Source organism: Calliopsis andreniformis, chromosome 8 (genome assembly GCF_051401765.1).
Source record: "Calliopsis andreniformis isolate RMS-2024a chromosome 8, iyCalAndr_principal, whole genome shotgun sequence".
NCBI classification, from domain to species: Eukaryota; Metazoa; Arthropoda; class Insecta; order Hymenoptera; family Andrenidae; genus Calliopsis; species Calliopsis andreniformis.
The window spans coordinates 7,229,856-7,246,039 of record NC_135069.1 but is presented as its reverse complement, the minus strand read 5'-3'; the positions used below and the strand labels follow the sequence as shown (position 1 = coordinate 7,246,039).

At 37.7% G+C, this 16,184-nt stretch overlaps 2 protein-coding genes across 12 annotated transcripts in view; both read left to right on the top strand.

Annotated features, from left to right (window-relative positions):
- The window catches only part of LOC143182094 (uncharacterized), a 50,915-nt gene that overhangs the window by 993 nt on the left and 33,738 nt on the right, over window positions 1-16,184 (top strand). For 10 of the 11 annotated variants that reach the window (XR_013002392.1, XM_076382848.1, XM_076382851.1 and 7 more), the window contains exons 2-4: window positions 88-261; window positions 1,173-1,515; window positions 1,606-1,786. Coding sequence is in view for 10 of the 11 variants with exons in the window: in XM_076382848.1 (XP_076238963.1) it covers window positions 88-261; window positions 1,173-1,515; window positions 1,606-1,786 (698 nt within the window). In the remaining variant the exon portion in view is untranslated. Of the gene's footprint in view, window positions 1-87; window positions 262-1,172; window positions 1,516-1,605; window positions 1,787-8,121; window positions 11,282-16,184 lie in introns of those variants that run through there. The other variant, XM_076382855.1, reaches the window with a different exon arrangement.
- LOC143182096 (uncharacterized) lies at window positions 4,707-5,908 on the top strand. The gene has a single exon (XM_076382857.1). It carries the CDS (start codon window positions 4,862-4,864, stop codon window positions 5,906-5,908), a length of 1,047 nt encoding a protein of 348 aa, XP_076238972.1. The 5' UTR covers window positions 4,707-4,861.

Genomic DNA, 16,184 nt, shown 5'->3' with positions numbered 1-16,184 from the left:
ACGATTTATAGCCATCCCGTTAGTGTAATGCAATTCTACCTACATATTACGTTTATAATAACCCTACCTTTTTTCTTATGATTACAGGTAGCAAGAGAAGATAAATTACCCAAGAAAATATGCGATGATTGCGTGTATAAAGTAGAATTATTTTATCAGTTTTGGAATACAACAGTGAACGCAGAAAAGCAACTTTTACAATGGCTAGGGGAAGTTGGTATGGACGGGAAACAGGGTTACGTTACCAATACTCTCAATCAGGTAAGCTTCTTTTAATATTTAGCATACCAAGGTACGGTCACTCTGAAACTCCAATCCTATTTCCCCAACATTCTTATATTGAAATCTTCAAATTTTGAATAGACCAGTCTTCAAAGTCTTTTTGTATATTTGTTTCAATTTTCTGAGTTTCAATTCTTAAAAATCTATTCGAATTTCAAGTGGCCCTTCCTTGGTATAAAAGTTAATAAATTGTTGTAGCTCTTTATCAAAAAAGAATGTTCCACAGAGTATATAATATGACTTGAAGTTCTCGCCAAATGTTCTTTCATTTGTCAGGTGTTCAGTTCTATTTACCTTAGTTACAGTTATTTATTAATCAAATACATACTTTGTACATTATATTTTGTAAGTTTCTCAAATATTCGTTGGACCAGTTTTCATTGTGTGCATAAGCGTGTTACATATATTTTGGTGTTTGTAATACATATAATTCTACTGTTTTGTCACATGCAGTAATGCCGGGTTATCCGTCCGTGATTCGGAGTCGCGGTCGAACAGTTGTCACGAAGAATAGAATTTCTGAAATTCCCGATTGTACTCTTTCTCTGGCTCACTTGACTCAGAATGAAGGATAGACTGAAAAATATTGAGTTCAAGTGAGATGCTGATACCCGACACGCGATAATCAGACTCTGAAATTAGTGCTCGTGTAATTTAATAGCATCCAAACGCCTCATCATCGAAAAGAGATCTGGGATACGCTTATTTAGTTTATTATGTATCGAAGGCTTGCTTCGCGAAGCCAGCTCCAAGAGTAGCGGGAATCACGATGAATAGTTAACCAGATATAATTACGGACGAATAACCCAGTATCGCTGTAATTAGATGTTAAGAGGACACGTTGCTAAAGCAACCATGTATATTTTTTGCGTACTCTTGTTTAATTGCAGAATGTAATGAAACAAGAACAGAGTACAGAGAACAGGTTAGATGGCAGTGTGATGCAGCAAGTGAGTGAACATCAGAATAATATGAATATGGGTATGATGGACAACATGGGCCTGGGTATTCCTATGATGATATCCAGCGCGAATCAACAACAAATAACCTCAGTTCCTATGGATACAAGCGGCAGTTCTGTACAAACCGTTCAGGCAGTGCCTGGTCCAAGTTCACAAACGACACATAACCAAATATCGCAAAATCAAACAAATTCTACTACACAACAAGAAGAGGAGGAGGAGAGTAGTGAAGACGAAGAAAACTCGGATGACGAATGCGACGGAGACGAAGGTACTTATTTTAGACTCCTAACTGTGCTTGATTGATCCTAACTGTGGAGTATCAAAATAAAACTTTATGTAAATGTTTCGTGTGTTGCAGGCCTACCTGTAAAAGAAGAGAGCGAAGAAGATCCAAATAGTAGAACCATAGAGCCTACAACCTTTGTAAATGTTTCCTTGGCTTGCGACGAAGCGGGTCCTTCAGGTCTACAGCAGCAGAAGATCTCAGACATGTCTGAGATTCCAATGCAACAACCAGCAGACGCAGATCCCAAATCTGGGTGAGTTTTTTTCGTATATATCTTATATTTTAAGAGCCAAAGGTGCGGTTTTGTTGTGGCAATCACAAACACGTACACAAATTTTTTTGCCATTTTTTTGTCATTGTAACATTTGTATGAAGTAACTTTTACAATTAATTATTTTGTAGAAATATAATTTACATTAATTTTCAACATTTTGATTAGTTACGCTTCTGATTTCTTTCTCCTAATTAAAAGAGCATTATTTTAGTAATAGGTAACGTAAATAATTTGTGAACAAATATTTTCTTCGTATATAAAATTACACGTAAATTTGATGATAGGATAGATTTTCTCGTTTCAGAAATTGAAATTTTTAATTACAGTTAAATACCAATTCTAAGTTCTTATTTTCAAAGTAAAGTACTTTGGAGTTAGTCACCTAATTCAAGTGAATAAGGTGCAATAGATTTACGAGGTAAGTCAGTACACACCCCACAACCATCTTTGGCTCTCTGTATTTTGCAATTTGCCAGATAACTTTTAACATCATCGAAAATCGTAAAAACTTTTATGGACACTATATTTCATATTTTGTAAAGTATTAAAACTCACTCCACTTGAAGACAAACCTAAAAGAAAAACAAATTGCAAAATACCTTGTTACATATTTTTACATGTGGTAGCATGTACGTAGAGTTCATTTCAATAAGACTACTGGCTTTGTCCTAATAATTAAAGCTCATGCAATATCACAGCGTACAATGTTTCCCGTCTATTCGATGATCCTATTTAAATGAACTCTATCCTAGTTATTACTGATACGTATACGATAAATGAACAGAGGGATCTCCCTAACTGGGCGTTGAATTTATTAACACGATCGTGTTGAATCTTTCAATGGTGTGCATAATAGAATCCATTCTTCTCGTGTAGTAAATTTACAACAGTGAGTACTTGATCCCTCTGTTCAGCTGGAAACCAGATGTTTACATGTTGTCAGTATCAATATTCCACGCTTACGTGAAGGCACAAAATGCCGCACACGGCCGACAACAGGCCGACAAAAAAAGTCACAAATTAATATTTCGTAAGCTAATATCACGATAGACGCTTGGTGCATCAGATTGTTACCAAGCTATACAGTTCGAAAAGAAAAATACCGTTTCTTGTCGTCTTCGTGCTTTCCAATGCCTACGCTTTACATTATCGTCAGGTCCACATAGTTACAATTAATAATATCGGTTTAGTTTATAAGCGTCATTTTTTTTTCGTTGACTACTCGCAACGTTCACTAATGAATTCTCTGTTACGTTCGTACCGCAATTTCGGTTTCGATCGATCTCTCTTCCTGGTTGGCATCCTTTGTTAGATGTCAGCCAAAGATGGGAAAATAGTGTTTCACGACGAACCGAATGAATTCAGTCGAGATTTATATCGAAGGGAATCTGAAACGATTAGAATAGTAATTATCGAAACATGAAGACTCAAGAAGAACTAAGCATCGTATGGACAATGAAGCATGAAGAGGATGTTTATGTGTCTTCAAAGGCGAGTATCAAACTTTTGTATATTTACACGCTTGATTCTTATCCGATAGTACTTAAGGCTACTTTATACCGAATTAAATTTACTTTAAATTGTTATCTCACACGTCGCGTTTCGTTTTGCAAAGCGACTGCAAAAATATGCGATTGTTTTTTTATTGAGCCCCGCTCCCGCACAGTTTTTTGCGGGAGATTTTTTGCTCAATATCTGCGAATTTCTATCGCGCACTACTGTGCTGCACGCGTTATTTCATTATTGCTCTGGTAAAAACTGGAAGCATCCGTTTTTGTTTTACGGTTTTAACGGAAGTTTTAACTGAAGAAACATGACACTATTTCATGTTTTTAAATTTATAGACGCGATTAACCAGGCTGCGTTAACGCGCCGGTAAATAAAGCAATTTTTCGCTTTATTTTACTCTCTTTCCTCGTGCAATAAACTGCTGCAGAAGTATTTAGTATTTGATCTTTGCGCAGAATAATTTTTAATGATTACTAGGTGGTAAGGAATATTTCTTGTTTCGGTTTGAAGAATCTCCTGAAACAAGGTGTTCCGTTTTTTATCACAGAGTTATCATGTTCCTTTCTTGACGTTTTAATGTTCTTGACATAGCAATTTACGAATTGCAGTGTCTGTTTTTCGAGATGCATTTGCATTCTCAACTGTTTCATTTTGTTAAATTTTTGAGAAGAAGATTTTAACTGCGATCTGTGCTAATGAAAGGATGAAGAAGAAGATACATGGATATTGGATTTCTTTATAAAGGTGAGAATTTATTTTTACTATAATATTTTACTACCAATTTCATTCTTAAACATATTCTATCTAGTAAGGATAATGATTTCTAGCAGGGGTTTGCTTTTCTTCTAACTATTTGCCAAAAGTTTTGTAGCTTAACTTTTCCTTCCTTGCTGGTTTGCTGTAGAAACCTTTAATTTCTCCCTTGGCTTGTGCCAATTATGAGTGTAGAGATGTGGAAAGGCGGGAACTAGTTTAAGATTAGAAGCGAATGTTTGGTTCCTTTAATCAGACCCATCACTAATTCGTTTAACATAAATAAAATTGTGAACAGTATCAAACTGAAAACTTATTTAATTACGTACACATAGAAATAATGTATTTAAATTGTACAAGAACGCTACGTGCATGTATCAGACGTATATAGAGTTCTGGAGGTAAAGTGAAACTGTTCAGAGGTCCATATACCCTCAAGGAATACATTAGAAAAAGGTCGTAGAGATCTTTGGCAGTAACGATGACGACAATTCTCTAAGCTCGATTCTGCATTCAGCAACGCTCTACTATTCGCACTGTACTATTACGCATCTCGGGAAGCCACAATGCCCAAGCACTTTGCACGGCCACTCTGCAGACAATCGCACAGCATTCAGTCTCCTTTGCTTCTCCTATCTCTCTCACCGCCGCCTGTTGCAACCGAAAACGCAAGATCACGAGAACGAGTCACAGACAATTTATATGTGTGCTGTTTGGTAGCTCTCCGTTGCATTGTCCTTGGGTTTTGTCGATTTCAGGGAAAGAGGCGAGACGTTCGGCGGCTTGTCGGGGATGCTGCGTCAGATCCTTTCGCCGTCGCCCGAGACGGGAGACCCCGGTTTGCCCGTCACTTGTACTTTGCTTCAGAACAGCTCCGTGTTCTCCAATCAGTCGACGACGTCCTCTACGTTCCAAACGATCCCTTTCCACCTGCCGTCCATCAGCCCCGATCAGAACTTCATGGACCACGTGCAGATCGTAGTCGAGTCCCATCCGTGTCCCACCTGCGGCCTCGAGTTCCGAAGCGCCCTGAAACTGAATTACCATATGAGAACGAGCCATCCAGTTCTGCCAGAGTACGAGCACAGCGCAGAGAACCCTGTGAGGTACTCGTGCAACGTCTGCTCACGGACTTTCTTTGCCCTGAGTCACTTGAGGATGCACGAGGTGACGCATTTCGCGCCAGCGACCCCTTGCGCGCCAGTCCAGACGATAGCGACGTCGGCGAGCGTCGAGAAGACGTTCGCCTGCGATCGCTGCCAGGCCAGTTTCCGGTACCGCACGCTCCTCGAGCGGCACAAGAGGATGCACGAGGCTGGCCAGGAGAAGCCCTACTCCTGCCCCAGGTGTCTCATGCGTTTCGAGACGCGAAACCTGTACAACCACCATGCGAAAACACACAAGCCAGCTTTAGGGGGGAACGATAGAGTCGTCGATAACGCGATGCCTACTGGCGACTCGGTCACTAGCAATATTAGCGGCACTATCGTCGCGTCGTCCAACAAGTCGATAGTCTCCTATCCCTGCGACTCGTGCTCGAAGCAGTTCGCCACCATCGAGTCCTTGACCACTCATAAGGCTGTGCATAGGTCCAGGCCGCTGGTTTGCGACGTCTGCGGCAAAGGTTTCACGCACCGCAAGTATTACGTGGTTCACCAGCGCATTCATACAGGCGAGAGACCGTACCTCTGTGCCATGTGCGGAAAGTCGTTCACTCAGGCGTCCACGCTCACTGTCCATCGACGATATCATACAGGAGAACGACCTTATACCTGTACGTTGTGTGGCAAAGGATTCGTTACTAGAACGATCATGCTTAATCATATGAAGAAGCACTGAGGAAGTTGGTGGTGATAGGGTCAGGGAAGGGGTGTTTCATTTGCAGGAAGATCTTGTGGTCTCTGTTAGGTTCTTTTGAGTATGGGTTCGGTATGATTTAGGGCTCGTACTGGAGGTATGAAATTTTAGACAAAATTAAGATACAATATTTTAGTATTTTTTGTTCATGATAATTAATTTCAGTTTTACAACAATTTTTTTAGTTTCTTGATAACTGGAACGTTTGTAGAGATAATTCTAAAGTGCCTCAAGATTGCAAATAATAGTGACCTTATAAAGCTGTAATAGGTGGAAAGTAGTTTCATCAAAATTACGTGTTAATATTTTTACAAAGTTTAATGAATGTGATAGTTTGCTGTATTTTTAAGTTGAAACGGATTTGTTGATTAATGCTAGGAATATGCAGCAAAATTGCTAATATTAGTGATCCTATATATAATAATGCATGTCGTCACTGTGATATCGTTCGTACGTGAATATTCTAGATAATTAAAGTGATAGGATATCTACAATTATTTGGGCTTGTAGAAGTTCGTCATTTTGTTCGAAGATATTGCTCTCGGGCGCGAAATTTGATACAACTAAAGCAGTAGTAAGTACCTGTTTAAGGAACTAAGTTTTAAGTTCAATGTGCCTAAAAGATAGGATTTTTGAAAAGTTTTAATCGATCAAAACTATAAAAGATATGCTGAATAGAGAAATTATAGTTATTAATGTTACAAGTTACTTGATGTTCACAAAACTATTAGGATCTTAGGAAAACGTTAGTTTACAACTAATAAAGTATACGAGCATATACCTATTTTAATCCTACATGGGTAAACTATGCATAAAAAATATGCAGCTAGGATATCAGCTTTAACGATGACTTCATGTGCCTCTAATTAACGTAAGTACAGGGTTGGTTACCATATATTAGATGAATATCGTAAGATGTAAGTATGAAGACGCTTAAATATTTCTATATAATCCTATAATCGTAAGATGTTTGGTGTTGATAATAACATAGTTATAATTAATTGTTGCTAAAATCTTTTTGAGAATTTTGTCACTCATGAATGTAATATTTCGTTCAATTAAAGTGTTCGGTATTATTAGAAAAGAGCAAATTTGTTTTGTAATAGTAATTTATGATCTGAGATATGACCAGAATTTTTAAGTTATGTTATCATTATTGTTAACTATTTATAATTATATTGAAATGCTTTGATTACGTTTAGATTAGTCATGAGGTTGATTGATAAAATAATATACATTTTAATTGTTGATACAGAAAGCATACAAAATCATAAATTAAAAGTTCATGATACAGAGATTTGAAGAAACAAAAATTTCTTCTTAAAGTATGTAGTTACTAACTTTTATTGTTAAAGAAAGTAAAAGCTACATAGTATTTACATATAAGATACATAAAAGGTTGTGTTTTTTAATGTATATACATTGCTCAGTTTGAAACAAACTAACATGAATCGATAAGTTTTGATAATTTATATATTTATTCATAAAATGCATAGTAAATTCAAAATGGCGGACAGTAATGTGTTGCACTGTCGATAAAACAGTATCTACACGTCGGTAAGTGCAGAGAAGAGAAATATTGATAACAAGTAATAGCAGAGTTACGTAATAACAAATAATTGTATAACTGGTTAACTGTATAAGAATATTCTTTTTATCGCAGAAAGATATATTTGTAACAATAACAATATGTTTTACAACTTTTGTCCATTTGTAAATGCACTGAACAAGCATATGGATGAATGATTTAGAATCAGAGATTAAAACACTGTAAGAGCTCTTGGCTCGAACGATTTAATTGCAATAATTCAGGTCAACGTTAAAATCATTCGGAAATATACTGCTATTTAAATAGCGTTACATGTTGCAATATATTTCCGAACTAAACAATACACTTTTATATCGATACGTATTTATTAAATTTCGAGTAAATGTTTAAACCTGTACATCTTTTAAGCCACTTTTCGAAGGAACCGAAAGGAATGTATGAACGCAATAAAAGAAATACTGGAAAGCACTGAGGCACTTTATTAAATGCTTACTTCCTTAGAGTAACTCGCGAGTGCTTAAACGTTTCTCCTGTAAATTCCATTAAAGATAAACGCTTCCCCGTAAAGGAAAGAGCAAACAAAGCATACCGACAAGGCAAGCAATGTGCATTGATTCACTCCCGTTTGTGTCTCTCTTCTTTCCAGATATTTCGTGTCAAAGCTTGAGATGCTGCAGCATCAGGATCAGCAGCAATGCAGGCCGGGCGAGATTTTCGAACAAGACGACCCGAAGCAGCTGCTCATCACAGATGATTTGCACGTACCGAAGGTCGAGACCACCGAGGTAGTCATCTCTGAGAGCACAGTGCAATGCGAGCTCTGCGGAGACGATTTCGTTTCAGAGCAGGCCCTTCGACTGCACTTAAACATGCACGAGCAAGATACCGTCGCTATACAGGACGATCAACTCGTCTGCGAGCATTGCGGCTGCAGCTTCGCGACGATCGCCGCGCTGCAGGAGCATCAGCTAGAGCACGAGGTCGACGAGAACGATATCTGCCATGCATACAGCTACGTCACGACGGACGACAGTCTGATCGGTGACCAGAAGTGGATCGATGCCGAGTACAAGTGCAAGTGCGAGGTCTGCGGCGTAAGCTTCGACTCCCACGACAGTTACCAGGAGCACCAGTTGCTTCACCATCCCAACGAGAAGCCTTTCCAATGCGAGATCTGCAACGCCACGTTTCGCTACCGCCAGGGCTTGAGGCTGCACGCGAAGCTGCACCAACCAGACTACGTGCCGCCTCAGAGGAAACACCACTGCGAGCTGTGCAATAAACGGTTCTCCAGGAGGCAGGTGTTGCTCGTGCACATGAAGACTCACGGGAACGCTGGACCCCAGAACGAGTACATTTGCCCAGTCTGCGGGAAGGCGGTGTCCAGCAAGACTTACTTGACCGTGCATCTGCGCAAGCACACTGGCGAGAAGCCTCACGTCTGCGATCTCTGCGGCAAGGGGTTCATCTCGCAGAACTATCTCAGCGTCCATCGGCGCACGCACACGGGCGAGAGACCGCACAAGTGCACCCACTGCGAGAAACGGTTCACGCAGAGGACCACGCTGGTTGTGCACCTCAGAGGACACACTGGCGACCGACCTTATCCATGTACCTGCTGCCACAAATCCTTCGCCTCGAAAACGATGCTGAACTCCCACCTGAAAACGCACGCCAAGCAAACCGCGCGACAGCAACAGGAGCAGCAGCAGCAGCAACAGGTGCAGCAGGAGCAAGATGTCCAGCATCAGGATCAGTCCCTTGATACGATCACTATACTGTTGCCCAGCTAGGGGATTTTATTAGAGTACTTTTGTGGGGAGAGCTTCGTGGTTCATGGGAACTGTTTTTGAGTTCTTAGACTGAGAGGCAGAGGTACAATGCTTTCTTACTGTAGCGCAGAGTTCTTATGGGGAGATTATGGGGTGAGATTTGTGGGGACATTTCTATCAGTTGGTTATTCATTTTTGGTTGATCGAAAAAGGGAATGTATGATAGCTATGTATCGGATTATGAATAGAGTAAGTTATAACGAGGGAATGCTGCATTTCACGAGATTTCAATTGGATTAATTATTTTTGTGCGATTAAGAAATCATGGTACACAAGTAAGAAGATTTACGACGGGTAACTGTAATATGAAATAGAAACAATGATGTTGAGATTTGAAGTGTTTAACTCTATTTTTGTCTGAGAGTACACAATCTTGATAGTACTTCATACATTTAATCGATGCTCCTTTTGACGTGAAGTGAACAATTTTGATAACGTTTGAGGAACTAGGATACTCGAAACCTGATAGTAGGTAGCAGGATCTACATTGAAATTCATTGAATACTGATATTCAAAGGATTAATGTGTTAAAATATAGTACGACTATATGAGTTCCTTCCTGCTATATTAAAATACGTCATGAGACTTATTTTTTCAAATCTCGATTAAAGAATATTTTAATAGCGTTCGTGTTTTTTATATTTACAGTTAGTTACTTTATACACATTTTTGTACCGAAAATTAATTCTGCATTTTTCAGAGTTATATTTTAGTAATATTTGTAAAGTTGATCATACGTTGACATCGTTTCATTTATTTTAGACTTCGTATCGCGAGAATGATAAATTACCAATTTATGATAACGATATTTACGAATGTATAGAATCGTTCTTACAGAATATTATAGCTCGTAAGATTTCGTACTTGATATTTTACTAAACGAAAATAAAACCGTCCACGCGTCTGAAAATGCTCTCAAATACTCAAGTTCGTACTGCATACAAATGTGATTTATTATTCACATATGTATTGAATTGAAATGTTGCAATGGCCGCTATGGAAATTAATAGTTGTTGAATGTACTTCTAGTGCCTTAGGTGTCACGCGGTGCATTTAAAATGTGTGAGCTGAAGTTTTATAATGCAACGAATCAAGGAGTTAGCATGCATGTGTAATTCCTGTTCTACGTCGTAAAATAGGATTAACTGATAGTAATTAGTACTACGTGCAATTAAATTAAGCACAAAAGAAATAATGAATTATACTCTAAATTCTATTAATTCATGGAGATTAATAGAATTACTTTAAAATGAATGCAATTTTAGGAACTATTTTTCTATCGAATTCACTTTTAATTCGTAAAAATATTAGTAATAAATAATTTAATGGAAGGTTCTAGCTTAGAGGGAGGATACTAAAGAATAAGTTTTTTATTAAAGAAAAACCTACAGGGAAATATTAAATTAATGTTTTTTGTACCATACTAAGATTCATTTTTTATTTATTGTACCAGCAAAGGTATTAATTTTTTAAAGTTTCGATTCATCCTTCAATAAAAGTTATTTATTCTTTAAAAATGAGAGGTCTAAGTCACTAATTTAATTTAATTTCAATATTCCCATGTGAAAAATACAAAAAAAATATAATGAAGTATATTTATTTTACTAATCCTCTAAACTGGAACTGCTCCCACGAAACATAAGGTGCATCTTATTTATAATGTAGTTTCTTTATGTTATAACTCGTACAAATTATGGAGAAACATTTAATTAGTAGCTAATTAGTAACTAGTGTGATACATTGTTGTAGCATGTAATATTATTTATAATGGATGGTATTATTTGCAGCAATTAGGGCATCTGTAGATTCTCAGATTTTATTTGAAACAGTTAGCAGCTATGTTTCTTTAATTTGTTAATGTATTCACGACGCCTTATGAAATATGGAATCATTGTTTGTATGGACCAGGTACAATAACAGAATCTCCTTTTGTAATAAGATTCATGAAAATAAACAGTGCAGTAATCATTCCGATTTATATTGTGTTTATACATATAACATATTCTTTAAGTTAATGACAGCCAGTTCTTTTACTTTCATTAAGTGTTATGCAAGAAATAAAATACTTTCAATCTCAATGTATTAAAAAACTGTAATGACATAAGTGATACATGCTTATAGAGCTCTAGGAATTATCTAATTTTGTTTCTTTATACGTTTTACATAACGTGTTAGTCTGACAGACTTGCAGTAAGTAGCTTCACCTTTTTCAGTATCTGAGCTGTACAGCTATCAGTGATCTGGATCGCTTAATCTAATGCATTTGTAGTTCTAAAACAGTTGAGATTCCTCTAGACACCAACGTAGTCCATCGAAAAAATATTTCCTCGCAGTAACCACTTAACTACATTAAACACTGGCATCCTCATTCTGCATAACATAGACGCAAATGTTTGACGGAAGAAAAAGCGGTTCATGCTTTGTTGTCTTTTTGCAGACCGAAAAGCAGGAAGACGACAGCAGCCGAGCCTAATAATCAAACAGACTACGTTAAACCATCCAAAGAAGAAAATCAGTATTTTATTATCGTTGAAAACAAGCTTCAGGACTCTGGTGTCGTTCAGAGATCCCTTTCATTCAGCTGCGATTCTTGCGATGAGGAATTCGATACTGAAATTGGACTGTGTGTACATACAGCGAAACGATCAAAAAGTCAGACGAGAAAAACATTGAGCATTGCTCAGAAGCAATATACCTGTGACGTATGTCGTAGCACTTTTAAGAGTATGCTGATGTGGCTCAGGCATCTGCGAAATAACTGCGAAGTTCCTACTGTGGAGAGTAACACAGAAGGAAAGGCAGGAAAGCAAGCACAGACAGGACCAGTAGAATGCGACGTCTGTCACAAAGTGTTCAAGAAGAAAAAGTACCTGAACGTCCACAAAACCTTGCACGGAGCACCTCACGTTTGCCACCTGTGCGGTGCCAAGCTGGCCTCAGAGTATTACCTAAAGCTTCACATTAGGAGGCACAATAAAGAGTTCACAGTGTTCTGCGAGGTTTGCAATAAAGGGTTTTACGTGAAGGCGACCCTGAGGACACACATGAGCGTGCACAGTAACGAGAAGCCTTGCACTTGCGACGTTTGTCACAAGTCCTTTGGCAACGAGGTTTACTTGAAGAGTCACATGAAGCTGCACAGCCGACCAGACACAAGGAAAAAGTACAAATGCGAGATCTGTGGCTTTGAAACTTTCTATAGTTACTGTTACAAAGAACATCTTTGGACACACACTGGCGAGAGCCAAGTGGCTTGTGAAGTGTGTGGAAAGTTAGTTAGGCGACGATACATGAAGACTCATATTAGAATACACACTGGTGAGAAGCCAGAAATTTGTGAGTTTTGTGGGAGAGCGTTCAGTTCTAGGAAGTATCTCATCAAGCATCGAAGAACTCATACGGGCGAGAAGCCTTACAAATGCAATATTTGTGAGAAAAAGTTTACTCAACGTGGCACTCTTAGTATTCATTTGCGTCGACATGAAGCTGTTAAATAAAATGGAATATTTAGTCTCGAATTCTCCAGTATTACCGATAGGTGTATGGCTTTAATTATTGCTTCTCGATTCAGGGAAGCATAAGTTATTGAGACGAAAGAGTTATACATAAATGAAAAAAGTCAAGTAGTAAAATATTTCCAAAAAAGAAAGTTGAAGATATTTACTTTGATTATTATGATATAATGTGGATTGAATCGTAATTCAAGAGATTTTGCTTTGAAGTTAGCTTTAAAATATTTGGAATAATTATGAAGTTATTGTAGGTTGTATCGTTTTACAATTTGACATATTATTGCAAAAATATTGTTCTTGATAAAGTATTTTAACTATAGTTATTATCATGAGTCACATATCCTAGTCAAGTTACAATAAAATTCATGATTCTCTTTGTGATACTTGAATATCTCCGATATTTTGTGATGGACTATGTGATGACTATACATCGACTAAAAATAACTATAATTATCAATCATCAATCTTCGAAATTAAAAATCTGAATATGTGATCGATTTAGCTCATAAATGATACTTTCATATTATAAATAAAAATCGAACCAAAAAGTTGTGTTGATAATAGTATATACGCATGTAGAAACAGGTACTGGTAAGTAAAGCATTGTAAACATTTAGAATTTCTTAATATAAATAAATCAATAATTACTTCTTATATGAAAACATTACATCTTTGTCGATGTAAAATTTATTTATGCTTTATATGTTAAGAAAATTTTGATTCTAACAGAAATAACATTTTTGCATATTAACATTCGAATAACTAACAAATCTAAAACAAAATATAAAAAGATTTATTATCAAAAAGAAATAATTATTTTAATTTTTTTACACCCTTCTACTTTTTTTAAGTTTTTTAAGTTTTTAAGATTACTAAGGAAAGAGAAGTCTTTCTGTTCGTATAGTAATTACAATATAAGTTCAAAAATTGAAGAATTTATTTTGTTCCAATTCTTTACTTATTGCTTAAATGTTATATATTTTAAGTGTTATAATATTACTTCGTAAACAAAATCTTATTGTTACTTATAAGATAATAGACTAGGTGAACATTCATTTGACAGTTTTTTTAATTTGCAACATAAAAACTTCGGTAAAAAGATCCTCTGTAAAACAACAGCAAACTGAAGAAAACTTTTACCAAACCGCTTTATTTGTTTAAGAGACGAATAATGTACATTATAAAATCGTTGAATTTCTTCATTTGTTGCTTGTTAGTACATAAGACAATGTAGTCACTGTAAAATACATTTTACTGAAGAAATTGCCATTTTTCTTCATTGAAGTAACATCAACCATAAGGATCACTCATACGTAAACGATACCATATATAATAGTGTTAATCCTCTTTGAATAAGTTTCGATAACCCTTTCCATCACGTTATACCGAAATTCCTATTATATCGTCAAACTGGAAGAAGAAGTCGAGGAGAGTTTGTTCCCCAAAGGAAGGGAATCTACCTTAACTAAGAACACGTACTGTTTATTACCTATGTAAGCGTCCTATTCGTCGTTTCTCACACGTTGACGAATCTTGTCCATTTCAGGTGCCAGGCGATCGACGTGAAGCAAACGAAAATAGAATCGATCGAAACGCTAGAGGGTATGGAGTTGGTCAAATACCAAACAGACGTTTGCACCGTCGAGGAGTTCGAACAGATCAGTCACCAGGAGATAGTGACCGATTCTTTAGAGTACATTGACGACTCAGACATTAAAATGGACCTCGAACACGAAGAGACGGAGGTAGAAAGACACGTCGACAGGAAGTGCGACATGAACAAAAAGTGTGCAGTGATCTACGAGTGTGATATTTGCAACAAAAGGATGCGCAAGAAGCTGCAGTTCCTGAAGCACAGGCAGGACCACGAGAGGAACGCCGAGGAGATCGACAATCGGTGCGAGGAGTGCGACATAAACTTCATCGACGAGGACAAGCTGAAGAAGCACATGGTGAAAGTACACCAGAAAGAACGACCTTTCCAGTGTGTCCTGTGCACGAAATGCTTCAAGACCAAGGAGTTCCTGAAGACCCACCTGAAGCAGCACAACAAGCGCTTCACCTGCGACATTTGCGGCATATCCAAGGTGTCTGGCTACGACTTGCGTTTGCACAAGAAGAAGCACAACGAAGAGTACGTGACCCACTGCGAGATCTGCGGCAAGGGTTTCTACACAAATCAGACTCTGGAGCGTCACCTCCTCACGCACACAGGCGAGAAGCCATTCATCTGCAGGATCTGCAAAACGCCGTACGCGAGCGCAGCCTATCTCAGCACGCACATGAAGTCCCACGGGGAAAGGGAGAAGTACAAGTGCACTATGTGCAACTTCGAGAGCTATTGGAAAGGTGCGCTGAAGGTGCACCTGAAGATCCACACTGGTGAGAACCTGATCGCCTGTGAGATCTGCGGGAAATCGGTGTCGAGCAAAGCGTACCTGCAGATCCACATGCGCATACACTCAGGCGAGAAGCCACACGTCTGTGAAGTATGTGGCAAAGCTTTCAGCGTGAGGAAGTATCTCATAGTGCATCTCAGAACGCACACAGGAGAGAGGCCATACGAGTGCAAGGTGTGCCAGAAAAGGTTCACCCAGCAGGGAACTCTGAACGCGCACATGAAGTCGCATAATGAGAGAAAGTGAAGCAGAGATGATGCTCTGATGGTGTTCAAAGTTGTAGTAACTATGTCTGTTCTTCCTTTGAAGCAAGCAGTGGCAAACTATTGCCTTTAGGTGTTTGTTAGGCGTACTGTTTGGATCACTTTTTGAGCGAAAGAGTTTTGTAATGCATTGACTACCACGATGATTTTTGTATACAGGACTTTGTATAGGATACTTTTTTGAGGGGAGGGTGTTGGTAGTCAATGTGAGAGAAAATATGTATTATACAATTATTTTCGTTATTGTTAAGGGTGAAGCCCAGCGTCAACCTGATACATTTTATTTGTATGTTGTGCAATGTAATATTTAGGTTTAGCGATGTACCTTCGTTTTTCTAAGCATTTATGAACATTTTGAACATAGTGAAGTTATGCGTTGTTTGTTTTAAGCTGGTATGATCTAGTTTTTATGATTCTCTTAGCAATAAGGAAAGGGAATACAAATTTTGGTAATTTACTCTGTATGCGCACATGCATTTTAATATACATTTTTCTTAATGTTTTATATCGAGGTTTAAAGAAGTTATACATTTTAAACACTTTTCTTGGTTTTATAAAATATCAGTATGGTGATCAACATTTCGAAAAGTATATTACTAGTTCTACTTTGGATTTTGCTCATCTTTCTTAAATTACAATTTTTGTGAACATAATTGAAGATATTTCCTTGAAATCAAAGGAATGCAAGTTGTAAATAAGACAT